This window comes from Mytilus trossulus, chromosome 10 (assembly GCF_036588685.1).
Source record: "Mytilus trossulus isolate FHL-02 chromosome 10, PNRI_Mtr1.1.1.hap1, whole genome shotgun sequence".
NCBI classification, from domain to species: Eukaryota; Metazoa; Mollusca; class Bivalvia; order Mytilida; family Mytilidae; genus Mytilus; species Mytilus trossulus.
The window spans coordinates 57,334,879-57,362,467 of NC_086382.1; the positions used below are offsets into that span (position 1 = coordinate 57,334,879).

The 27,589-nt window shown below is 31.6% G+C and overlaps 1 protein-coding gene across 1 annotated transcript; it reads right to left on the reverse strand.

Annotated features, from left to right (window-relative positions):
* Positions 1–5,163: 5,163 nt before the first annotated feature.
* LOC134686407 (blood vessel epicardial substance-A-like) lies at positions 5,164–27,589 on the reverse strand. Its single transcript, XM_063546076.1, has 4 exons — positions 26,883–27,589; positions 22,594–22,705; positions 6,613–6,901; positions 5,164–5,334 (listed from the first exon to the last, which is right to left on the reverse strand). The coding sequence occupies exons 1-4, from the start codon at positions 27,533–27,535 to the stop codon at positions 5,255–5,257; spliced, it is 1,134 nt and encodes a 377-aa protein (XP_063402146.1). The 5' UTR covers positions 27,536–27,589; the 3' UTR covers positions 5,164–5,254.

A 27,589-nucleotide genomic window follows, 5' to 3' on the forward strand; every position in this document is an offset into this window, starting at 1 on the left:
TAACCTCTCACTTGTATGCCAGTCGCATCAAATTTCATTATATTGACAACGATGCGAGAACAAAACAAACAGACATAATAGGTAAAAATGTCAAAAATAGGGGTATTACAGGTATCTTAATCACTAAAAGAACAAAAAAATATGTTACAACGAAATTCAAAAAGGCGTATATCAACTTAAACCACCTCATGCATTGCCTTTATTATTATACGACTTTATTTATTTATGTTAAATATTCCCGGGAAGGATTGTAAGTACGGGGACCGAATCATTACTCTGACAGGCACATGGGTAGGTCAACATTAACTCTAACGTAGAATCGCGCGTTTGACGTACACCAATTGATCAGCATGTAAACGTCACACAGGTAGATATACAATATTTGTGTCTTTCAAAATGCACTGCGTAATAATTACCTTAGAACTGTACATCAATCTGGTGGAGTTGTCTTCCTTTCAATGTACATGTGTAAAAATTTAATCATTTAAAAACATTTATAATTAAGAGTTACTATTTTTTGTAATAGGACTTGCTGTTAAACTATGAAAATTACCTCAATTCACCTGACCATTAGACCTCTCTATGAGGCAGTTACTCTCATTTGAAATTTCAAAATGAACCAACTAACACAATATCACGTTAACATTTAAAAAACGTATAATACACAAATTCAGAGAAAGAAAGAAAAACGCAATTGATAAGAATAATTGAAGCAAAATATTGACACATACTATTAAAAAGATAAATCTTAAAAACTATATAATCTGATATTGATCTTGAAAGTTACAAGATTTCATCAATACTCAGACGAAGATTAACATATTATCATGTCCACAAGAACTGTGAACTAAATATTATGTGAACACTTTCAAACCTAGAAATTGTGTATGAATAACAGGAGTCGTTTTTTTTTTTTAAAGAACTTACAACTTAGATCGGTCGCAATGAAACTGAATTGTGTATTATGAACTGAAACTTTCTTGCCTCGACAACAATAACTTGTAATGTTATGTTGTATTTATTACAATTAATGATATCCGACTGAAATCCTTTAAAATTTTTAAAAGCCGTGGAAATGTCGAAATCCGCTGTAAAAATTATTTTTGACTAAGATTTTGAAAATTTTGGAACGTTTGAGTCTTATTCAGTTGTATGGTCTTAGACATATCAAACTTGTCTTTTGGATAAAAGTTGCTGCTATCTTGGTTGGCTGCTTAAAGTAGCGACTTACTTTGGAGACAAATTGCGCGTCTTGCATATATACAAATTTAATCCTGGTATCTATGATGAGTTTATTTACAACCACTGGGTCGATGCCACTGCTGGTGGAAATTTATTTCCCCGAACGTATTACCAGCCCAGTAGTCGGCACTTTTTGTGCTGACATGAATAATCATTGATATGGGTATATTGATTAACTAACTGTTTACAAAATTTAGCATATTTGAAAAACTATGTCTTTTCTATCTCAGGCATAGATTACCTGCATTTGCATAACTTTTGGAATTTTGGTCCTTAATGCTTTTCAACTTCGTACTTTTTTGGGGCTTTTTAACTTTTTTGGATTCGAGCGTCGCTAATGAGTCTTTTGTAGACGAAACGCGCGTCTGGCGTATATAAAAATTTAGGCCTGGTATATTAACTCATCATAGATACCAGGACTAAATTTTGTATATACGCCAGACGCGTTTCGTCTACAAAAGACTCATCAGTGACGCTCGAATCCAAAAAGTTAAAAAGGCCAAATAAAATACGAAGTTGAAGAGCATTGAGAACCAAAATTCCTAAAAGTGTTGCCAAATACAGCTAAGGTAATCTATGCCTGAGGTAGAAACGCCTTAGTATTTCAAAAAATTAAAAAATTTGTAAATAGTAAATTTATGAATATAACCATATCAATGAAAATTCGTGTCGATACAAAAAGTGCTGACTACTGGGCTTGTGATACCCTCGGGGAAATAAATCTCCACCAGCAGTGGCATCGACCCAGTGGTTGTAAATTAACTCATCATAGATACCAGGACTAAATTTAGTATAATCGCCAGACGCGTTTCGTCTACAAAAGACTCATCAGTGACGCTCGAATCTAAAAATAATTGTGTTTATAATGCATGAATGATTTTTATTCCGAATAAAATGTCATTATAATTTTTAATGTTTTTGTTGATTTGTATGTGCCAATTGTGATTATATTCAATAGCGACAACAACACATTGAATCAAATCCAGTCAAAGTACAATTATGATGTCTTTCCATATGCCTCTGTCAGAATCCCAGAAACATATTTAAAAATCTATACTGTATGTAATTGGGCAACATTATCCACTATAAGATGAGTCGGCAAGTGTTTTATAACATAAAAATGCCAAGTGATTGTTAACAATTCTAAATGTTTTTTATATTCCTATCCAAATGAGAGTTTGGTAATTGAAATGTGAGGACATCACTTCTTCAAATTAAAGTAAATTGGTGAAATTAGAATTGCATTTAGTTTTCAATAACGAATATAACTACACGATGTCTGCATTTATAAACATATTTTTAAGATTTTTCACATTATTGATGCAAATTGTAGTTTTCAACAGAATTTGAATTAAGAACAAAATTGAGTTTCGACATTTGCTTTCTGATGCAATTTAATTTCGAGTTTAACATTTTCCCTAGCAAAGCCAATTAATCGCAAAATAACATTTTGTAGACATCTTCTCTTTATGTTTTCACAGGAAATTACTTTCATTTCAGTACAGTTCAATTGCTTTTGTTTTGGCAAACTGATAGTAAAATGACACTACGATTGTGATTTATAATGTTCCGCTTAAATACAGAATTAAATTCTCAAGATATAACTTCTGAAGATGCTAACATTGGCTATTATCTATTGCATAATACTGTAATGGATAATACTGGTCTGTTGGCCAATTCTGTTCCCAATCTGTTATTGTCATGAATTGCAGACTATTTTGGATCAAATTGAAATACGAAATATGTAAATAATGTTAGGAAGCGACCATTAATCTTTTGTAGGAGCAATTTTTTTTCTGTTTTTTTTTCTTTAAATAATTTGTTCGATTAATTTTTTTCTTGAGAAAATTTTGTTGTTGTCATTGAAAATTAGTGAAACAGAATAAAAATCACATCCATTAAATGACAATGAAAAAAAAAATACAGTGTTCCTTCATGTTCTTTGCTTTATTAATTGACAGTAAAGAGGAATGTTCTCCTAAAGCACAACAACACCAAAAACGCAGAAAGGGACAACTATTTATAGAACTATACAGTAAAAGGCAGACATAAATCGTACCATCATTTCAGGACAGTTGTTGTCCATTCGTTTTTTTATTTGTTTTGTCGTTTGATTTTGCCATGTGATTTGGAATTTACCGATTTGATTGTCCTCTGAATTCTTTACTTTTGTGATTTTACTTTTTTCATCTGTTTTTTTAAATATCTGAGTGATCAATAAACCCTCGGTAATAAATTCATATTTTTTTTTACTGCTGTCCTTTTCCCGATTAAAAAAGTCAAAATCGAATACAATCCTGAAATTCATTGCTGAAATTATCAAAAGTTTTAAACATTTTTATTAAATCACGACACCAATCGTATTATGACCAGGAACTGTCCCAATTCAGCCGTTTGCGATCGAATTGGTCCCGATAATTCACTTTGCAGTCCGATTCTGACCCAATTTGTATTTTTGCATGTCACAAAACCGTCAGAAACTGTTCCGATAGATCCTATAGAATTCCCGATTCTCAAAATACGATCCGTCAAATACAAGAAAGCAAGACTTCAGATCAGGACGTAACGTTCTTCAGGCGATTGTCCCAAGCCTATTGTTCAGTGGTTGTCTTTGTTTTATGTCTGTCATATTTGTTTTTTATAAATTGTTTTGTTATCAATTAATTATACGCAATGAAATTTCTCGTTTGATAATGGTACGTATACGGTATGAATTGTTCTCAATACTGTAGGCTGAATAATGACCTACACGTTATAACATCCTCTCCATTTATACTATACTGGATAATTGTTGCTTGGGAATCATACAAGAACTTCTTATCTAATCCACAAAGAACTGAACAGTTTATGAAGACCATTGCCGTTCCAATGAACACCGTCCAGAAAACACAGGACATTGTTACGGTTATGATTTTATACACCAGAATCTATTATCACAAAGTTACAATTGTAATGCGACTAGTTAAAATCTGATGTTTCCCGAATGTTACATTACGATTTCTATAGATTTCTAAAAAAGAAATAACATCTTCTTCCACTGAAGTTTTCAGTACCTTCTCGAAGGGCGTTTTTGTTGTCTCATTGCGGTAAAGTCAATTAATACTCTTGTCTTTCAAGTTTGCAAATGTAGTTTGTCTATAAATTGTCTTTACGTTATTTTGCTTTTCTTTGTCAAAATGGCTATTTGGTTTTATAGTGATTGGTTTTATACCACAATGTTGACTGTTGTACCCCAATTGTTAGCATTTTTACCTATTATGGCGGGAATTATTTGCTCACACATTGTTGTCAATATGTAGGTATCAAACAAATTAGAAGTTAAGCTAGCTGTAAAACCAGTTTTAGCTAAAAATTTTCTACATAAGGAAATGCCTGTTCTAAGTTAGGAATGAGACAGTTCGAGTCGAAATCAACAAGATTGTATCAAAATGCAATCGAAAGGAATAAAAAAAATGATAACAAACAGCACTGCCATCTGTAGGCCATTTCCAATTTAATTGAGATATTTTATCAGCTATACCAACACAAAAGTTAACCTTGTTGATTAGTTTAGATATACTGTGTGTGTCGGGGAGGGAGGGTGTTCTTGAAAACTTCTTTTTAAAATAGTCAACTTTTTGTGTGTGTTTGAGGTGTTGATTTTGACATTTGATTAGGGACTTTCCTTTTTGAATTTTCCGCGGAAGTCAGTCCTTTTGTGATTTCTCTTTTTTATATCGTTAAACGTATTCTACTTCGACAACTTTGGCGGAATATTACCTTGAAAGAAAATTTTGTATGCCAGAAACTATCTTGTACAACTTATACGGTTTGCACAAATTGTGAAAAATAAAATTAAAAAATAAGATTTCTTTTCAGTATAGTTCGAATCCCTCAAAGTCCATCGATTGTTAAAAGTTATCAAGTAAGTAAACACAAATATGTTGAGCATCTTTTGTTTATAATAAAGCGTGTTCTTTTGTCAATCTTTGGTACCAATGCTATAACAATAGTATGTAAAGTATCACTAGAATTATACTTGACTTTCAAAAGTTTCAACAGGGTAATGTGTTATTGTCTCTTCGCCACTGGAATGTTGGTTGATGTTCCAACCTGAAATGTAAATCTTAAAGAAATTAATACACATTACGCGCATTGGTGAATTGATGTTGAACATGTTTCTATATTTGAATATTCTATAAATCTTTATGTTTACACTTGATCATACTTCGGTTGTGTTCGAATTACAAATATTCTATACTGATTAAATGTTTCAAAAGTGTCATTGAAACGTTTGGACTTGTATTGTGAAATAATTGTAAATTTTCGATCTATTTCCAATTATATAAGGCGTCATAACGGTACGTCACTGCTTAATGAGCCTTGTGTTGTCGGTGATGAAAGATGTTCTTTGTTACAATGTATAACGTGGTCTACATGAGATGAATGTACTATTATATCATATATTTATGCGTTTCTCTGTGCTTGGTATTCTTGCGTTTGATTAAACTGTATTCCTGTCAAGTGATGTTGTTATTTTAGCGATATTGTTTAATATTGCCATATAAGCGAGAAGTCTGGTTAGCCTTATTACCAGTGGTTATCAAATAGTTCTTTTCTATGTATTATGGTGTTTGTTTTGTTGCACTCCAGTTTTTTTGTTGTTCTATCGTTTTCCTTTTATAGTTGACATTTTCCCTCGGTTTTAGTTTGTAACCTGGATTGTTTACACTCAATTTATTACTTTGAACAATGTATACTTTTGTTGTCTCCATTTACACACAATCAGCCCAACATGTTTACAAATTTGACTAAACCAAACCCAAAATAGAAAACTGTCAACCTTATCAATTTATCAACATCCCTTTTTAAAGTATTTTGTACAATATACTTTTTCTAGATGTCATAGAACAATGAACAGTATTTAACAGCATTTATCATGTTTTAAATTTGAAGAAAACAAGACGTGGAACTAGGGTCCACAAGCAATAACAAATAAGGGAAAGATATTTAAAAAAAAGATATTACATTACTGTTGCTCAGACTTTATAGTCTTGTAAGTGTGTTTAATTTACTCTTGTTTGTCTTTTCGTCATTCTTCGCTTTTTCCAAGGCATTGTCAGATTGTTTTTCAACTAATGAGTTAGAATATTCCTTTTGTATCTTTGCCTCTCTTTGAGATCACCCCTAGTGTTTGGTGGGGTTCGTTTTGTTTATTCTTTAGTTTTCTATGTTGTGTCATGTGAACTATTGTTTTCTGTTTGTATTTTTCATTTTTAGCCATGGCGTTGTCAGTTTGTTTTAGATTTACGAGTTTGACTGTCCCTTTGGTATCTTTCGTCCCTCTTTTACACCGAATAAATGACAATTATGATTATTTCAAATACTCACCTTTCAGGTCGACTCCAAAACAATTCAATTTATATAATGCAACTGACGAGTTTTGTGTTACAAGGGCACTCCTAAGATTCACCATAGATGACTGACGACTTGGTAATGCTTGCATATAGTCTGGATTATTTAATAACAATTCTTGGATTTGGTAAAGCTTATTGCTTACGTCCTTTCCAACCACGTTGTAAAATACAGTTGAGATAAATGGATCGGTATCTAGATATGTTTTAAGTTTTATAACAGACATTGTTAGTAGAAAGCTGTCTTCAGATGCTACAATAGACACCTTCAAAAATAAATAATCGTTTGTTAACATAATGAAGTGTATTTGGATGTAGGTGGTATTACCAGAAACTACAAAAATCAATAAGATAAAGATAGTTGCAATATGTGATATATGACAGATAATCGTTTAGCATAAACTAATGACTTAAGATCACACTATTTGGTCTAAGCAAACTTCTATCATTTGAAAATGTTATTTTAAAAGAATCTTCAGCATTTTGTGATTATTGCAATAATCGTTTTTACCATAATTTGTTTACCAGAAACGCATATGATAAGTTAATACCAACAAGCACATCTTTCAGACTCATGTGACACACAAAATGTATGGTTATTTTTTTAGGTATGAGTTGATGGTTTGCTGTTTTTTTGTTTGCGTCTATCTATTTGTACTTGTTCGTACACAATTTCAATAATTTTGACAGTGCAGCTATTAATGCTTTTGAATAATTTTGATAATTATAATCATTATTCAGGAGATACATGTCACATGCACTAGTTGATACATGGTTTAAACAGCTTTTTTTAAGGTCACTTGCTGCCTTGTCTCATCTAGATACCAATTTTTATTGTTCTACAACTCACTAGCAGAATATTTCTAAATACCATAAAAACTGGCAAGCTGTTTCGAATTCAAAATAAGATATCAAGTTGAGTTTACCTGATACGTTGACTGTTTCAACTACATAAGCTGACGCACATTAGAAAATTTGATTTATAAATAGCTGAGTATTCATTTCATTTTCCCGTTTTATTTATTGAGGCTGGGTTATATAAGTAAAGTAATCAAACGTCTACGTGACTAAAAGGAAATAGAAAATTGATTCTGACACTTATGGCGTTTTGTGAAGATGGAAAGGACACTGATTCGTGTGTCAAGCGTGACATAATATTGCAGATCGTTGTAAGTTCCTGTTCTAATCTGAATTCCTGCTAGAGTTAAATGACCATTGGTTCACAAACTATTTTTGATATGAGAATAAACAGTGATATGATTGCCAATGTAACAAATATCCAACAGTGACCAAATGATCTATATATTAATAATTATATGTCACTGTTCTGCCTATAACTATGATGATTCCATATACTATAGCACGCCATAAAGGGCCCCGACATGTGAATTTCTGAAACAACTCGAACGAGCAAACCAACGACAACCATTTAGTTTCAGATTTCGGACTTCGAACAATGCATATGTCAAAGGGCTTAACTTGTTAGCTAGCACTCACTATAACATAAGACAGATGTATAGCAGCACATACGCACCAATATAAAATGTAAAAAGCATCATATGCTGTCCAAGAAAATGTTGTGCAATGGCTGAAAATAAGATTGACATACATTTGTAGGATATACGTAAAATTGATGTTAGCCATGGCGTTGTCAGTTTGTTTTAGATTTATGAGTTTGACTGTCCCTTTGGTATCTTTCGTCCCTCTGTTATACCTGATTAACACTTTTCAATAGATACATATCATTTGCACAGATACCTGTATTAAACAACGTCTTTATTTGAAGGTCACTGGTTACCATGTGCCATCAAGATGCCAAAAATATTTTTATTGGTTTTAAATACACTAGCAATCACTAGCAGAATACATCCAGATAAAAAAAAAATGATATTCACAATCGTCAGTTTTAATAATCATGTTTTGATGTAAACAGGCTGTTTCGAATTTAAAAAAAGACATCAATTATAAATTTCTAAATAACAAAACGAATGTTTGTACCGCTTATTAAAATGATATTGAAATATCTTATTTCAGTGTTGAAATGATAACTATGTTCAAATATGTTTTTTTCAATGTTACATGGATCTTATCTAATTTTAAGGGCTCTGCAAACAAGATACCCGTAAAATCGAGGTTGTGGTATCCCGTTTGTGATAAGTTTTCTACAGTTTAAGGCAAACTCCCAAACAAAATATTTGTATCTGTGAAATAATTTAGTATAATTGAGTTTCAATTCTATAACCTTCAATATGAACAGCTTTGTTTTAAAAGAGGATTTATTATTATGAGGTTCTACACCCAACTAACCAAAACATTACGTAAAGATGCGATCATGAAGGTCTTGTCTTGCTGCACTAACTTCGACCATATCATTGGTTGGAATATAGAAACAGCCAGTAAAGTGCAGATACGTGTACCTGTTTCCTTTATTATGGCGAACGATGTATTATGGTTTTAATAAAGAAACAGTGTTGAAAGGACACATGGGAGAGTAATTGCCGTAAAATTTTTCACAATACGTTAATCATGAAAACCATTTAGGTTTGTAGAAAGCTGCATATTTCATTGTCACTTATAAAATTCTTTCGTGTAAAAGTATTTGATACGAAATGAATTTTGAATTTAAGTTGTCAGCTCATTTAACTCAATTGAAGACTTCAATTTATGTAATGACATATCAGTTAAACAATCCAATAAACACACTTTAGAAAATCAGAGAACCAATAACCAGACATATACAATATCGATGACGAAAACACAGAGGCAATAACAGTGTAATATACAAAAGGAAGGAATCAATTAACCTAGCAGTCGTTGGGAATAATAGACATAAGTATTTATGGTATTGAACACAAGATCGTGTCTTACTGAACTCCAATTGCTGTATGGAATCGTTATACATTATTAGCTTTAGGTGTAGCATGAGTTCATAACAGAATATTAATCTTTTTTGAAGTTAATGCGACTACTAGTTGAATTGTTGTTAGCCTTTGTTGTAGTATAACAGATTATAAATGAACACTTTCCCCGTTCTATTCTATATATTTTGTTATATAATGTACTTTTTACGTGTTACATTGATCGACAGAAAGAAGGAAAAATTACTGTAAATTATTTTGATATTGGATCAGTGATACTCGAGGTCATGATACTTGATAATCTATCAAAACTTGATACAAACGTTAAAGCACTTTTAAAACAACAAAAAAATGACCAAAAAGTATAGCTTAATTCAAACAAAACATCAAGCATTGCATGTGGGCGATACATTCCTTAAATTTACAAGAACGCAGTTCAATTAAACAAGCATTATATGCATTTACCCAATTAATTTGTTTTCAAAATGAAACTACTAGGAATTGGTTAGATTACACCGTATTTAATGCAGCATTCAAATTATTCAATACATCTTGTAATCGAATAAGGAAAATTGCATACCGGACATTTTGTTTTTGCATCAATTTATGTGATCTACTTATTATATCAAATATACGAAGGAGCGCTATTATGTTAAGGCAGTTATGCATGCGTGTGGTGGAAATTTAAGGTTTTTAATAGATCACGGAGGATAAATGATAGCAAGTGCTTGAATCTTTTATGAGTAACTAACTGTACATTTAAAGTATTCATATGTTTACAGGCACCAAAGAACAACAAAACGTGATAGGAATCCGAAACGCACAACAAGGTTATCCTTGAATATCAATATTTAAGACGCACGTCATGGCGTTGTCAGTTTGTTTTTGATTTACGAGTTTGACTGTCCCTTTTGTATCTTTCGTCCCTCTTTCATTTAAAGGTTGATCTGCGAGTAGGTGCAGTTCTAAAAGAAAGTTCAGAGCCAATACCTACTCTTAAATGTATCATATTTTCTAAACTAACACATTCAAATTGTATTTTAAAAGTATTAAGAAATCATATGCAGTCCGAGACAATCTTGTCCAATGGCTTAAAATAAGATTGACATACAGTTGTAGGATATACGTAAAATTGATGTTAGGATATCAAACTCAAAGCCAACCAAATGGACAATGATGTTTTCACGTTAGGCAAATGTATAGTTACAATATTGTACTAAGGATTAGTTTGTGATTTGCTATATTGTTGTTTGAGTCTCTCTATATATATTTTACTTTTCTTTACAACATTTTTTTTGGTCAAAAGATATAGGAAGATTAGGTGTGAGGGCCAATGAGACAACTCTCCATCCATATAACAATTTATAAAGTAAACCATTATAGGTCAAAATGCATCTTTAAAAGCTCTTAAATGATTCATTTATTTTGCCTATTCATTGTTTGGTCTCGGTTATACCTGATTAATACTATTCAAGAGATACATATCAAGTACACTGATACCTGTATTTAAAAACGTCTTTATTTGAAGGTCACTGGTAACCATGTGTCTTTTAGATGCCAAAAATATGTATGTGGTTTTTAAAACACGTGCAATCACTAGCAGAAAACCTCTGGATAAAACAATTTTATTCACAAGCGTTTGCTTTAATAATCACATGTTTTGATGTGAAACAGGCTGTTTCGAATTCAAAATATGACATCAATTTGTGTTTACTGAAAGAATTAACTTTGCCTATTTCAACTTCATACGCCAACGCACATTGAAATTGTTTTAAATAGCCGAGTAATCAGTTAGAAAATTCAATAATCAAACGTGTACGTGACAAAAAAGGAATAAAAGCGTCTAGAAAAGAAGTAGAAAATTGTTTTTTGACACTTATGGTGTTTTGTTCATAGAGAAGGGAAACTGATTTGTGCGTCAAGCTACTTTAACTGGCAAATTGTTGTTAGCTTCCGTTCTAATCTGAATCCCTACTAGTGTTTAATAGCCATCGGTTCACCAACTATTTTTAGTTTCAGAATAAGGAGTGATATGATTGCTGATGAAAAAAATATCCAAAAGAGAGCAAATGACATATATTTAAGCAGAACTTGGTCACCGTAATTTTATAATTTTGAAATGAGTTAAAACCCATACATGACAACATGTGAAACAATCCGAAAGCGAATATCAACGTCCTGATTTATGCAGAAAACATAAAATCAAAACCTGCTATGATAGACAGCAACCAACGAAAACCACTAAGTGTCAAGTTTTTGACTTCAGTAAGAATGTATAGGCACATATACAATGTCTCGGGATTAAACATTAAATCTAGCACCAGAAAAGACTCATCATAACCTTAGACATAAGTGTGGAAGAATATTATAAGAATACAATGCAAAAATTAGATCGACCAAAAGAGCAAAAAAAGACAAAAGACTAAAGACGAACAGTAGCGATCTGAAAGTAAATGCCGTTCTCAAAATCCATTTACTACTCTTGCATATTTCATATTTTCAAAACTGAATTATCAATCAGTACACATTAATGTATTTAGTGCAAAGATGTCAGCACAAGTCTAAGACAAATATGTCCGTATGCAAAGGCTGAATATTAGAATCGATATTGCTGGATGTATGACCGTACGTTTTCATTACTAAATATGAATGATATTAAGTGATGAATAAGTTTCTAAATAACAAAACGAATGCTTGCACGGCCTATTAAAATGATATTAAAATATCTTATTTCAGTGTTGAAATGATAGCTTTGTTAAAATATGTTTTTTCAATGTTACATGGATCTTATCTAATATTAAGGGCTCTCCAAACAAGATACTTGTAAAATCGAAGTTGTGGCATCCCGTTTTCTACAGATTAAGGTAAACTTCCAAACAAAATCTTTGTATCTTTGAAATAATTTAGTAAATGTGTTAAACAATTTGAAGTACCGACATCCAGTGATATATAGATTATGTTCAATTGAGTTTCAATTCTATAACCTTCAATATGAAGAGCTTTGTTGGAAAAGAGGATTCATCATTATGAGGTTCTACACCCAACTAACCGAAACATTACGTAAAGATGCGAGCATTAAGGTCTTGTCTTGCTGCAATTACTTAGACAATATCATTGATTGGAATATAGTTACTACCAGTAAAGTGCAGATACGTGTACCTGTTTCATTTATTATGGCGAACGATGTGTTATCGTTTCAATAAAGAAATAGTGTTGAAATGACACATGGGAAAGTAATTGCCGTAAACTTTTTCACAATCAGTAAATCATCAAAACCATTTAGGTTTGTAGAAAGATGCATATTTCATTGTCACTCATAAAATTCTTTCGTGTAGAAGTATTTGAAACGAAATCAATTTTTAATTTAAATTGTCAGCTCATTTAACTCAATTGAAGACTTCAATTTATGTAATGACATATTAGTTAAGCAATCCAATAAACACACTTTAGAAAACCAGAGAACCAATAACCAGACATATATAATATTGATGACACAAACACAGAGTCAATAACAGTGTACTATACAAAAGGAAGGAAACAATTAACCTTGCATTTGTTTGGAAGAATAGACATACGTATTTATGGTATTGGACACAATATCGGGTCTTCCTGAACTGCAATCGTTATAAATTATAAGCCTTTAAGTGCAGCATGAGTTCATAACAGAATAATAATCTTATTTGAAGTTAATGCGACAATTCTTTGAAACGATATTGGTTATTGACGTGTTCTTTTGTACTTTTGCTGTGTAATTGTTGTAAGCCTTTTTAGTATAACAGATTATAAATGAACATTTTCCCCGTTCTATTCTATATATTTTGTTATTTAATGTACTTTTTAGATGTTACATTGATCGACAGAAAATAGGAAAAGTTACTGTTAAATATTTTAATATTGGATCAGTGATACTCGAGGTCATGATACTTGATAATCTATCAAAACTTGATACAAACATTAAAGCACTTTTAAAATAACAAAAAAATTACCAAAAAGTATAGCTTAATTCAAACAAAACATCAAGCATTGCATGTGGGCGATACATTCCTTAAATTTACAAGAACGCAGTTCAATTAAACAAGCATTATATGCATTTACCCAATTAATTTGTTTTCAAAATGAAACTACTAGGAGTTGGTTAGATTATACCGTATTTAATGCAGCATTCAAATTATTCAATACATCTTGTAATCGAATAAGGAAAATTGCATACCCGACATTTTGTTTTTGCATCAATTTATGTGATCTACTTAGTATATCAAATGTACGAAGGAGCGCTATTATGTTAAGGCAGTTATGCATGCGTGTGGTGGAAATTTAAGGTTTTTAATAAATCACGGAGGATAAATGATAGCAAGTGCTTGAATCTTTTATGAGTAAATAACTGTACATTTAAAGTATTCATATGTTTACAGGCACCAAAGAACAACAAAACGTGATAGGAATCCGAAACGCACAACAAGGTTATCCTTGAATATCAATATTTAAGACGCACGTCATGGCGTTGTCAGTTTGTTTTTGATTTACGAGTTTGACTGTCCCTTTGGTATCTTTCGTCCCTCTTTCATCTAAAGGTTGATCTGCGAGTAGGTGCAGTTCTAAAAGAAAGTTCAGAGCCAATACCTTCTCTTAAATGTATCATATTTTCTAAACTAACACATTCAAATTGTATTTTAAAAGTATTAAGAAATCATATGCAGTCCGAGAAAATCTTGTCCAATGGCTTAAAATAAGATTGACATACAGTTGTAGGATATACGTAAAATTGATGTTAGGATATCAAACTCAAAGCCCACCAAATGGACAATGATGTTTTCACGTTAGGCAAATGTATAGTTACAATATTGTACTAAGAATTAGTTTGTGATTTTCTATATTGTTGTTTGAGTCTCTCTCTATATATATTACTTTTCCTTCCTTTTTTTATCAATAGATATAGAAAGATGTGGTGTGAGTGCCGATGATACAACTCTCCATCCGAATAACAATTTATAAAAGTAAACCATCATAGGTCAAAATGCATCTTTAAAAGCTCTTACATGTTTCATTTATTTTGCCTATTCATTGTTTGATCTCGGTTATACCTGATTAACATTTTTCATATATATATATCTGTATTAAACAACGTTTTTATTTAAAGGTCACTGGTTACCATGTGCCATCTAGATGCCAAAAATATTTTATTGGTTTTAAATACACTAGCAATAACTAGCAGAATACCTCCACATAAAAAAATATTTACAATCACATGTTTAGATGTAAACAGACTGTTTCTGTTTAGACATCAATTTGTGTTTACTAAAAAATAAACTTTGCCTGTTTCAACTTCATAAGCCATCGCACATTGAAATTGTTATAAATAGCCGAGTAATCAGTTAGAAAAGTTAGATAATCAAACGTGTACGTGACAAAAAAGGACTAAAAGCGTATAGAAAAGAAGTAGAAAATTGATTTTGGCACTTATGGTGTTTTGTGCATAGGGAAAGGAAACTGATTTGTGCGTCAAGCGACTTAAACTGGCAAATTGTTGTTAGCTTCTGTTCTAATCTGAATCCCTGCTAGTGTTGAATGGCCATTTGTTCACACACTATTTTGAATATAAGAATAAGAAGTGATATGATTTCTGATGAAAATAATATCCAAAAGAGAGCAATTGACATATATTTAAGCATAAAATGGTCACCGTAATTAAATAATTTTGAAATGTGTTAAAACCCATTCATGACAACATGTGAAACAATTCGAACGAGAATACCAACGGCCTGATTTTTAGCTGAAAACATAATCTCAGAACCTGCTATGATAGACAGCAACCAATGACAACCACAACGTGTCAAGTTTCTGACTTCAGTAAGAATGTATCGGCACATATACAATGTCTCGGGATTAAGCATGAAAACTAGCACCAGTAAAGACTCACTATAACCTAAGACATAAGTGTGGCAGAATATTATAAGAATACAAAGCAAAAATTAGATCGACCAAAAGCGCAAAAACATTACAAAAGACTAAAAACGAACAGTTGCGATCTGAGAGTACCTGCAGTTCTAAAAATCCATTTACTACTCTTGAATACTGCATATTTTCCAAACTGAAATATCAATCAGTACACATTTAATGAATTTAGTGCAAAGATGTCAATACTATTCTAAGAAAAAAGTGTCCGTATGCAAAGGCTGAATATAAGAATTGATATTGCGGGATGTATGACCGTAAGTTTTCAATACTAAATATGAATGAAATTAAATCTATAATACTAAAAAGACGAGGTCCAATTTGTCAGCCGTCATCACGTAAAATCGACGAATCAAAGAATTCAACTTTATATGCAATTAATATAGTACAATTGTGTAGATTAAAAATTACATCACTCCAGGTCCTTTTGTCTTCCACGTAATTAATATTGCCAATAATTAAGAAGTTCCGGGTCGAGTCCGATACCGATACCAATAGTATATTCACCTGTTACCTATTACATTATCTGTACGTTCTGCATCTGACAGGCGCACCACCAAACGGTGTATTCAGGATTAATATGCTATATACACGGGTCATAATCATAGGGTTGACACTACTAAATTGTCAAATTGTTACCTATTGTAGTATTTTAATCAGTAAGACTTTCTAAGAGGTTAACAATACGAATACTAAAAATCTGGACTAAAAATAAGGCGTATAGGTACAGTTTTCAATTTGTCAGCGGGTATGACGTTAAACAGCGAATCAACGAATTCAAACTTTATTTATAACTGATATAGGACAAATCTGTTGATTAAAAAATACCCCATTCCAGGACTTTTTGTCACATTTGCAAATAATTAATATTACCAATAATTGATAAGTTCCGGTTCGACGGATTCAAATAGAAAGATTTGAAAGCAGAGAAAACTGTGTATCTTAAAATCGGCATGACTTTATCAGATGACAATACTAATACTAAAATAAGGCTTGCGCATAGTTATATACTTTAATTCAGTCACAGATCCGCGGTATGTGCTCTAGTAATGTATAAATTTCTAAATAGCAAAACGAATGCTTGTACCGCCTAAATGATATTGAATATCTTATGTCAGTGTTGAAATGATAACTATGTTCAAATATGTTTTTTTCAATGTTACATGGATCTTATCTAATTTTAAGGGCTCTGCAAACAAGATACTCGTCAAAATCGAGGTTGTGGTATCCCGTTTGTGATAAGTTTTCTACAGTTTAAGGCAAACTCCCAAACAAAATCTTTGTATCTGTGAAATAATTTAGTAAATGTTTAAATAATTTGAAGTACCGAAATCCAGTGATATATAGATTATGTTTAATTGTGTTTCAATTCTACATCCTTCAATATATACAGCTTTGTTTGCAAAGGGGATTTATCATTATGAGGTTCTACACATTACGTAAAGATGCGAGCACTAAGGTCTTGTCTTTCTGCAATTATTTAGAACATATTATTGATTGGAATATAGTCACTACCAATAAAGTGCAGATACGTGTACCTGTTTCCTTTATTATAGCGAACGATGTGTTATCGTTTCAATAAAGAAACAGTGTTGAAAGGACACATGGGAAAGTTATTGCCGTTAACCTTTTCACAATGATTTAATCATGAAAACCATTTAGGTTTGTAGAAAGATGCATATTTCATTGTCATTCATAAAATTCTTTCGTTTACAAGTATTTGATACGAAATGAATTTTGAATTCAAATTGTCAGCTCATTTAACTCAATTGAAGACTTCAATTTATCTAATGACATATCAGTTAAGCAATCCAATAAACACACTTTAGAAAACTAGAGAACCAATAACCAGACATATACAATATTAATGACGAAAACACAGAGGCAATAACAGTGTACTATACAAAAGGAAGGAAACAATTAACCTTGCATTTGTTTGGAAGAATAGACATACGTATTTATGGTATTGGACACAATATCGGGTCTTCCTGAACTGCAATTGCTGTATGGAATCGTTATAAAATATTAGCCTTTAAGTGCTACATGAGTTCATAACAGAATATTAATCATATTTGAAGTTAATGCGATCATTCGTTGAAACGATAATGGTTATTGATGTGTGTTTTTTGTACTGTTGCTGTGTAATTGTTGTAAGCCTTTTTAGTATTATAACAGATTATTAATTAACATTTTCCCCGTTCTATTCTATATATTTTCTTATTTAATGTTCTTTTTACGTAATACATTGATCGACAGAAAATAGGAAAACTTACTGTTAAATATTTTGATATTGGAGCAGTGATACTCGAGGTCATGATACTTGATAATCTATCAAAACTTGATACAAACGTTAGAGCACTTTTATAACAACAAAAAATGACCAAAACTATAGTCAAACTCAAAGAAAACATACAAGAAGATACATTCCTTAAATTTAAAAAAGATTTCCTAAACTTTAAGGGAATTAAATTCAATCAAACAAGCATTAGCTGCATTTATACCCAATTAATTTGTTTTCAAAATAAAACTACTAGGAATTGGTTGGATTATACAGTGTTTAATTCAGCATTCAAATTATTCAATAACTTCTTCAATCAAATAAGGAAAATTGCATTCACTGACAATTTCTGTGATCTACTTAGTATTTGCAATATACGAAAGAGTGGTATTATGTGAAAGCACTTTTGTATGCGTGTGGTGAAAAATTAAAGTTTTAAATAGATCACGGAGGATAAATGACATCAAGCGCTTTGTTTATGAGTAAACAACTGTTCATTTAAAGTTTTCATAAAATAAACTACCAAAAGGTTTTGATTTGCATTTAAAAAACAACAACAAAATGCAGCCTTTTAATTGACGCCATGCATAGTGAATGTTGCACTGGGCCGTACTTTAAGTACATCATAAAAGCAAAGAATCTTGTGAGTTCCGTGCACACTGGTCGTGTTTTTGAAATTACTTTCATTGCTAACTAATTGTCGATTTGTGGTTTATTAGGGAAGCAACATCGTTTCAGTAAACTATTTTTCTCCAAAATGTCTTAATATCAGAAAATGAAAAATTACACAAGGAGGCGAAAACAACTGTGTGCATAAAATAAATAGAACAGAAATACTTAATAATTTGTTTTATTTGGAACTGATGAAAGTCATGTTAAATGTAGAACATTTTATTATCATAACAACATTGTCCTTGGCTAATGGAAACGCTAATTCAAAAGTTTGGGATTTATGTAATAGGTTTGTCGTTTTTCAATTTTTATTTTTCAAATGCGAATGCTTTCTTGTCCTTTGTTTTCTTGTATAACTACGTGCCTTTTTTTGTCATTTTAATTTTTAAGCGCATAAACTGTACACATCAAAATGATTGCCAATGAGAAAACTATCCACAAAAGACCAAAATGACATAAACATTAACAACTATGGGTCACCGTACGGCCTTATGTATACATTTTTGTTTAGGGGCCAGCTGAAGCACGCCTCCTGGTGCGGGAGTTTCTCGCTGCATGGACGACCCATTGGTGGATTTAGGCTGTTGTCTGCTCTTTGGTCGGGTTGTTGTTTCTTTGGCACATTCCCCATGTCCATTTTCAATTTTAGATTTGTTTCTTTTGACATTTGAAGATTGCGTATTATTAAATCAAGTAAAATTGAAAATGGCAATCTTCATCCTTTGAATTCGATCTACATGATGATACGACTATTTTATGATGAGAATACAGCCTATCAACAGGGAGGAACTGTCTAGTCATTCACAGTATTTTAACGAATATATTTAACAGTATATACACATTATGTTGATCTCGCAATATGGATGCAAAACATCGATGCGACTGAATGTTTATCAGTTAGAAACAACTGCCAATAATTCAAATTCAAATAATACTAGTAAATGGGAGACAAAGGCAGCATAACATATGATTTAGTATTTTCAGTGAAAAGTTATTGTTAAATAAAGGTATACATTTTAATAAAATTAGCGGTACCAATTTTCTTGCACCAGATGCGCATTTCGACAATACATGTCTCTTCAGTGATGCTCGTGGCCAAATATTTGAAATCCAAAGCTTATGAAGCTGAAGAGCTATAATCCAAAAGGTCCAAAAAGTATAGCCAAATCCGTGAAAGGAATCAGAGCTTTGCATTAAAACCTATATAGTTAAGGCAGAAAAGTGGTATTTATTCGGCATGCACATCAATATAATTATGTCAGTGAACTCATTTTAAGTATAAAATAATGAACAAGTTATCATTTATCTTGACAAAGTAGAAAGTAAAATCACAAAAATACTGAACCCATAGTCCATAATCACATGGCAAAATCAAACGACAAAACACATAAAAAAGGAATGGACAATAACTGTCATATTCCTGGCTTGGTACGGGCATTTTCAAATGCTGAATGGCTTGGAAACCGACAAGGAAAACGACTATGTCATTTTCTTAACAAGTGTAGATGGAATCAGATATTGTAATTTCATTTGTACAAGACAACGACAATTAAGAAAAGTAACAAAGTCATCCCGTCTCAATACAGAATGCAATTAATTTTAATTCGTACGAAAACAAATCACGATCTCACGATGAAAATACAAAAATAGAAGTTATTTTTATCCACAAGTAGTTTGATCAAACTTGATTAGAATTATATTGGTCTTCGTTTTTTTTCTTCTGTACTAAGTAACTGCTCCGTGTTTTATATTTTATGGGGAAAATAGTTTCATATATATCACTGGCTTTCATTTAAACTACATGATTTAATCAAAGGTCTGATGATATTAAGAATCAGTTATATGTACATAAAACTTTTGTTTCCTATTAAAAGTATTTTTTTCAAAGAAAAATTGTAGGATTATTACAACTAATGACTTCATCTTTAGTTCAAGGTAGATAGACTTCCCTTTCGTGTAAATAGATATATTTAATGAATGGAGATATTCCAGTGATCTTTATATAATGTTTGAATTTATTTTCAACTGCAAAAAGTGATACGTATTTTCGTTATTTAAAGATTTCTTACAGATGCTTCTTTAAAATGTAGAGACTACTGTTTTTGTCCAGAGTTAATCGTTTATATCATAACTTTGTATTGCTATACGGTTAGAAAAAAATCATTCGAGATAAATGGAACAGATGCAGCTATAGTGTTTATTTACAGAAAAACTCTCTGAACTGCACCTATTAAAATTGTAAATGCATTATTTTATAATGAAGAACATATATAAAATGTATGTAATTCATATAACTTTTAGATGATGATATACGATATTTCAGGAAAAGTCATTGTAAATTAAAAGGATACATTTTAAACTTATTTAGGTACGTCAGAAAATTACAATTTGAAAGTAAAGCATAAAGAATGAAATATTTCAGTGATTCAACATTGCACTTTATGAATTTACGGTCCCACGTATAGGGTAACTCATTTGAAGTAAAGTGTTTAATAGTTGTCCTTTGTCATGAGAGAGTTAACAATTATTTGACAGAGAGACAGATATAAAGTATGTACCACAATAGGTTTTCAGAGCGACAATACATGCACTCATACCACATCTTTCTATATCTAATGAATGGCTATGAAGCAGACAAGGAAAACGAATATGAAATTTCAATAAAGCAAATTGACCCATTTCATTGTTTCATTTTCTTTACAAGTGTACATGAGGTATTATAATTTAAAGTATGCAAGACAATGACAATTAAGAAATGTAACAATGTAATTTTCGTCAGTCTTTTTCGTCTCAAAACAGAATGCAATCAAGTTTAATTCACAAGAAGAGAAAGATCACGATCTCACTATGAAAATACAAAAAAATGGTGATTTTTAATCTAAAAGTAGTCTGACTAAATTTGATTACAATTATTTTGGTCTTCTCTCTTTTTTTGGGGGGTACTAAATCCGTGTTTTATATTTGTGGATACAAATGTTTTATGAATACCATTGGCTTTCATTCAAATTATATTGTTTTATCTATAGTCTAATGCTATCACGAATCTGTTGAATGTACATAAAACATTTTTTTCCAATTAAACGTACTTTTTCTATGACAAAATGTAGGATCATTACAATTAATGACTTCATCTTTAGTCCAATGTAAATATACTTCATTATCCTATACAAATTTTTTTCTAATAAATGAATACATATTCTTTTAGATTTTTATTTTTTCGGGAAAAACATAAGACTTTTTTTCGTATCTTACGGCTTCATGATCAATAATCTACTGCTTGTATTGTAGTTGGGTCAATGGCACCCATACCACACCTTCTTATATCTAATATATTGTTTCTTTGTTGTGCTTTACATTTGAAAAGAAAACCTTTTGAAAGAAACGGAAAACATACAGCAATAGTGTTTATAGACAGAACATATCTTTGAACGGTATGACTTGGCAATGCATTTTTCTAAATCGCTAAATCGAAGACAAAACAAATGAAATTGAACATTCATGTTTTGAAATTCATAGGAAATACACTCATCATATATACCAGGACTAAATTTTGTATATACGCCAGACGCGCGTTTCGTCTACAAAAGACACATCAGTGACGCTCGGATCCAAAAAAGTTAAAAAGGCCAAATAAAGTACGAAGTTGAAGAGGAAACAATTGATGGAAATAGCTACGATTACTTTCAATTAATTTTTAATCAATAATACAGGGTTAGAATTAAAACACTATTTTCCCGCAGCCAATCTCAAAACTTAAGGCGTTGTTAACTGTCTCGCTACAGTACGGTATCCCATGGTAAAGAAAATGTCTGCAAATGGCATTGTATAGACGATCTCCCCTTATGTATGACAATAACTGAACATACCATACAATGACAATAATCAGTCTATTTCAAGGTCTTAATCGTCCCGAGTCTATAGATTGATTAAACAGAAACTATCAAAGACCTACATTCAAGACCAACAACCAACAAAACACTGCTATAATACATGGTATGCTTTCTTCAGTATCACAAATACTAAAAATAATTCTTAAGACAATTGATGTGGTTCTTGAGATTGACATCTGAACATGACATTGCTTTTATAGATAAACTTTCCTTAACATCACCTGTCAGGTACCAAGGACGGTTTCTTAATAAGTACTACTACATAGTGTGTCACTTTGGTATCACGAACAATATCATTGTAATCTTACCTGGTATGTTTCGTCAGTATCACAGTTACCATACATATCATACTCTGGGGAATCTATGAATTGATTAGGTTCTATAGAATGTAGAAACATATTTTGATACATCACTTTCAACCTGAAATTCAATTAGACAAAATATTAAACAAAACTTAACGGTACTAAGAATCTGACATTTGATATCCATTCGTTTGACATGTTTGATCTGTTGATTCTGCGTTTTTTTAAATGGATTTATATATTGTGATGTTTACAGTATCATCTAAGGTTCTAAAATAAAAATAAAACATCTTCAAGTAAGAATTGTTTATTGATATTTTTTATGCAATTTAATTAAAATCACCAAAATATCTCTCGCATACGTTTGACCTTGAATAAATTGTATTATGTTTTCAAAATGAGTATTCAGACTTGCTATTAGGTTTTAGTGCACATTTTTTTTTAATTCAAACAGATTTCCGTAAAACGCAAACAAAACACTGGAGAATAGAGAGTGATCGCGACTGCGAACAAAAATGATGTCGCAGGCTGTTGCTTTTCGTCTATTTTATAATTGGATTATTAATTTCTGCTGTGATTATAATTGAAATCGTTCAGTTTCAATGAAAATATTGCAATTTGTAAAGTCATCGTTCACTATAAATAGAAACACATTAGTATAAAACATAAAATTGAAAACATAACAATTTCAGACATACACCCTGTAAATCATCAGACATCCGTACAGTTTTATTTGATTTTCTGCAGCTATAGGTTCCCTTGAGTTGCAATAACGAGCAAAATGATTTGTCAAGGGCATTTGGCTGTTAAAATGGCTCCCCATATATTTCATTGATCCAGTAAACAGACACGGCGTAATTTTGAATAGTGATCAATGGTGGTAAATCCAAAGTTATGGGTTCCAGATCAGTCAAACTACCAGCTTTTGTTTTTAATATGTCATTGATTATTGATCAAATTCGTATGCAACTTATTTATACTGTAACAGATCAAAACGTGAATCTCTGAAATGATTCTAGATCAATATGATTGAAAAACCAGGGCCGATGTACACAAAACTACTTAAATCAAGACTTGTTCCGAACGGACGTATTTTTTAACATATCTTACTATGTTTTTAAATTTTTCGATTTCGGTAAATTTTATTTGCGCGTAAAATTTATTACCTTTTCGTGCAACTTTGAATCGCATTTGCGACCATTCATTTTACAGGGAACACAGGCACTTGAGGTAAATATTGGAAAAATAAACTTATTTTCAATTGTTTTTGGCTTTTTTTTAAATTTTTTTACATTTTTTATACTGCTTAAACAATTATTTCAGGACAACGTCACGAACTATCCCCTAACGCCAATGTTCTATCCATACAGAAAGAGAATCATTTTGTTCACTACCGAATATGCCCTCTGCTTGATTTTAACGATCGAATAAAAGCAACAGTAGTATACTGCTGTTCAAAACTCATAAATCCATGGACAAAAAAAAACAAAATCGGGTTAACAAACAAAAACCGAGGGAAACGAATTAAATATAAGAGGAGAACAACGACACAACACTGAAATGTAACACACACAGAAACGGACCAAGTATCAGACAAAATCCCACGATAATAACAAATATAACATCAAAACCAAATACATGCATTAGGGATAGACAAGTACCTTGACACCTCTTATCGCAATGTGAATTTACACTAAAAAATAAGAGAAAACAAACGACGCAACGTTAAAATGTAACACACACAGTTACGATCAATAATATAACAATGGCCATCTTCCTAACGTGGTACAGGACATTTTTAAAGGAAAAAGTGGTGGGTTGAACCTGGTTTTGAGGCATGCCAAACCTTGCACTTTAATGGCAATGTTAAATATAACATTGAAATGACAACATAATATAACAGGACTACAATATACTAGTAAATAAATAGGAGAACATATTAGACAAAGAACTTCATGTTGGTACATTGTTAATTTTTTCATAGAGTTTGCACTTCTCAGTTCATTTGATATGTTTGTGTTTCCAGGGACGTCTCAACTTTCCATACTACTCACTCAAATAAGAATTCAATATAGAAAAACAAATGTAATTGTTATTCATCTAAAATTCATTATTTATAAATCATCACGTTGGGTAAGTATAATTGAAATGTTTTATTTTGTTTTATAAGTGTTTTCCTCATAGACTTCTACAACAAACAAAATGTTACGTATTGAAAATTTGGGTGCAAAAAAATAAAGAAAAACTAGAGGGTTTAGAGTCAATTCTCCCATAACAAAAAGTAAAATTATAAAAATACCAAACTCCAAGAAAAATTCAAAACGGAAAGTTTCTTATCAAATGGCAAAATCAAAATCTTAAACATATTAATCAAATGGAATTCAACTGTCATATGCCGGACGTGGTACAGAAATGTCCTTATGCAGAAAATGATGGATTAAACCTGGTTTTATAGTACCAACCAAAAAAGTAAAATCACAAAAATACTGACCTCCGAGGAAGATTTAAAAAGCAAATTCCCTAATCAAAAACCTGGTTTTATAGCTAGTTCAACCCCTCACTGGTATGACAGTCGAACCAAATTGCAATATATTGACAACGATGCGAGAACAAAACAAACAGACACACAAGGTAAAAATGTCAAATATAGGGGTATAGGAGTCAACATTGTGCTATTATCTTAATCACTTTTAAACAAAATCGTGCCCTTGTCAAAAACCGGTCGAACAAACGATGATAGGTTATCTCATATGTAAACCATACCGAAGAAAAATAATATTGTGTCACTTGCTTACATTTTTCTTATACACTGATAGTTATAGCAGGAAGGCTGGCGATACCGAAGGGAAATGCAAACTAAAACATACAAGTTTAGGACAAAATAACAACGCCATTGCGTAATACGAAAACGAAAAAAAAAACTTCACACCAGTCCACAAAACAAGACATCAAAATTTTAAAGACTCACTTCCAATCCCTTCAAAAACCGAGGGTGATCTTTCCGACTGTTTCATAACAAAACAGTCAACCAACGCGTGATGATCTTCGGTAAGTGGGGGGGACTCTATTTTGAACCCTTGGTTGTACATGTATGGGATACTACTTTGTTGACATGAAATATAAGTTATGACGGCATTTGCTGAAAGTAAATTATCTGTCCACAGATTATTATTTTTTTTGATATTTTCTACTCAAATGAATAGAATAAATAACCGTAGCCAATTCTTGCGCTAAAGAGGCGAGAGATACTAAAAAGTAAAATAACAAAAATAACGAACTCCAATTAAAATTGAAAATAGAAAGTCCCTTATCAAATGACAAAATAAAAAGCTCAAATGAAAGGATAGTAAACTAATACATTTAAACGAACATACAATGCAATGGCAAACGCAAGTTGAGAGTGAATTTGTATAATACTGTAGTAATACAAAAACGCTGTGTATTGTTTGTTTATTGTAGTTTTCTCTTTATACAATTATATTCAGTAATAAAAGTACAAGTCTGACAGATCTATATTTATCCTTCTAAATGAATTTAATTAACGACAAAGCCTTAAAAGATCTAACACATTATGTTTCCCATTATATTTTATCACTATACTGTATAAACCATAATAGAATCTAGACAAGCCAGACGTATGCCGCAAACCAATATATAGTTTACAATGTTAAAATAATCTTGTAACATAAGAGAAAGATTCTGCTTAATATTAGCAACATAAGGTGTCAATCTATTTACATTAGAATATGATAAAAATTCAGAAATGTGAGATAAATGTGAATTCAATTAGATTTGTTCCTGAGAAAAATAACATATCAAATTTTATTGCCCCTGGGGAATGTATTTTGAGTTTGAGTGTGTAGGGTTAGTTGATTATAGGGATATCTGAGACAAAGGGTGGACGAATAAACCCATGAAACATTTCATAGGTTCTGAAAAAAATGCATTTTAAAGTTTCAGTTGAGAAAAAAAAACAAGTTAAGAATAGAAACAAATATTGGTTGGCCATTTTCAAATTACCATTACAATTAGGTGCACTAACTATAGAGTAAAAACAATTTAAGTATCATTTAGACGTGGACGAAAATTTATGAGATATTCAAATTATTTTGAATAATTAACTTATGTCTAAAAAGCACGAAAACATTAATCAAAAGCATGCTATTCATTTCTGATAGTCTTACAAATTTTCGGACAGGTACTTCTCAATTCTTAACATTATACTTTCGAAATAACACTTAACAAAAACAAATTAAACATCAACATTAAAGATAAATGTAAGTAATATAACTTACCTGCCTTTTAGCAAAATAGAAAGTTTATTCCCACATTTAGTTCTTCCTTCTGTGGCATAGTATGTTCCTTTTGTCAACAAATAAGTATCACCAATGTTTGTTAATGCTTTGAATCGTTTTCTATCTACGTTTAAAGGCTTGAACATTTTTTCATAAAGCTCCTTGGTGAGATGTCCTAGTCTTGTTGGACACATTTGATATCCTAGGTACATCAGGTGCACAAAATTAACCAGAAGAAACCCAAGATTCCATGCTAACACATCAGGCATACACACAAACACTCCAGCCCAAAGACCGAAAAATAAATATCCAAAGCTGATAACAAGTCGCAGAAAGAAAGCATGGTGTTTAAAACTACTTGGTGTCAGAAATGAAATAATAAGACAAAAATTCGCCAACTGGAATAATGCATGCTGGGCATCTTGCCAATCGCTACATGAAAATGTACCCACAACCGTTCCTCCGACGGACATGTTTGTACAATTGGACGAGTAATTGTTCATACTGTATGAATCATTGTATTGAAAGTTCTGCTCTGCTGGAGTAGTTGTGTTATATATCTGCATTCGCCGTTTTAAGCGTGTCGGAATAGTCGACAAATCTTCGGGTTGGTGACCGGTGACGTTTTCTGTAGTGGTGAAATTCGTTGCCATTGATAACTATCTTCTCGTTATGTCTCGTTTTATATCATTATCACGTCAAGTTGC

Excerpts from the sequence above, each read along its gene's own strand:
- LOC134686407 (XM_063546076.1), bottom strand. The coding sequence starts at position 27,535 with ATGGCAACGAATTTCACCACTACAGAAAACGTCACCGGTCACCAACCC. Across the intron at positions 6,902-22,593 it reads ATACTGACGAAACATACCAG|GTGTCTATTGTAGCATCTGA; the intron begins GTAAGATTACAA and ends TTATTTTTGAAG. Across the intron at positions 5,335-6,612 it reads TTTTGGAGTCGACCTGAAAG|GTTGGAACATCAACCAACAT; the intron begins GTGAGTATTTGA and ends TTTACATTTCAG.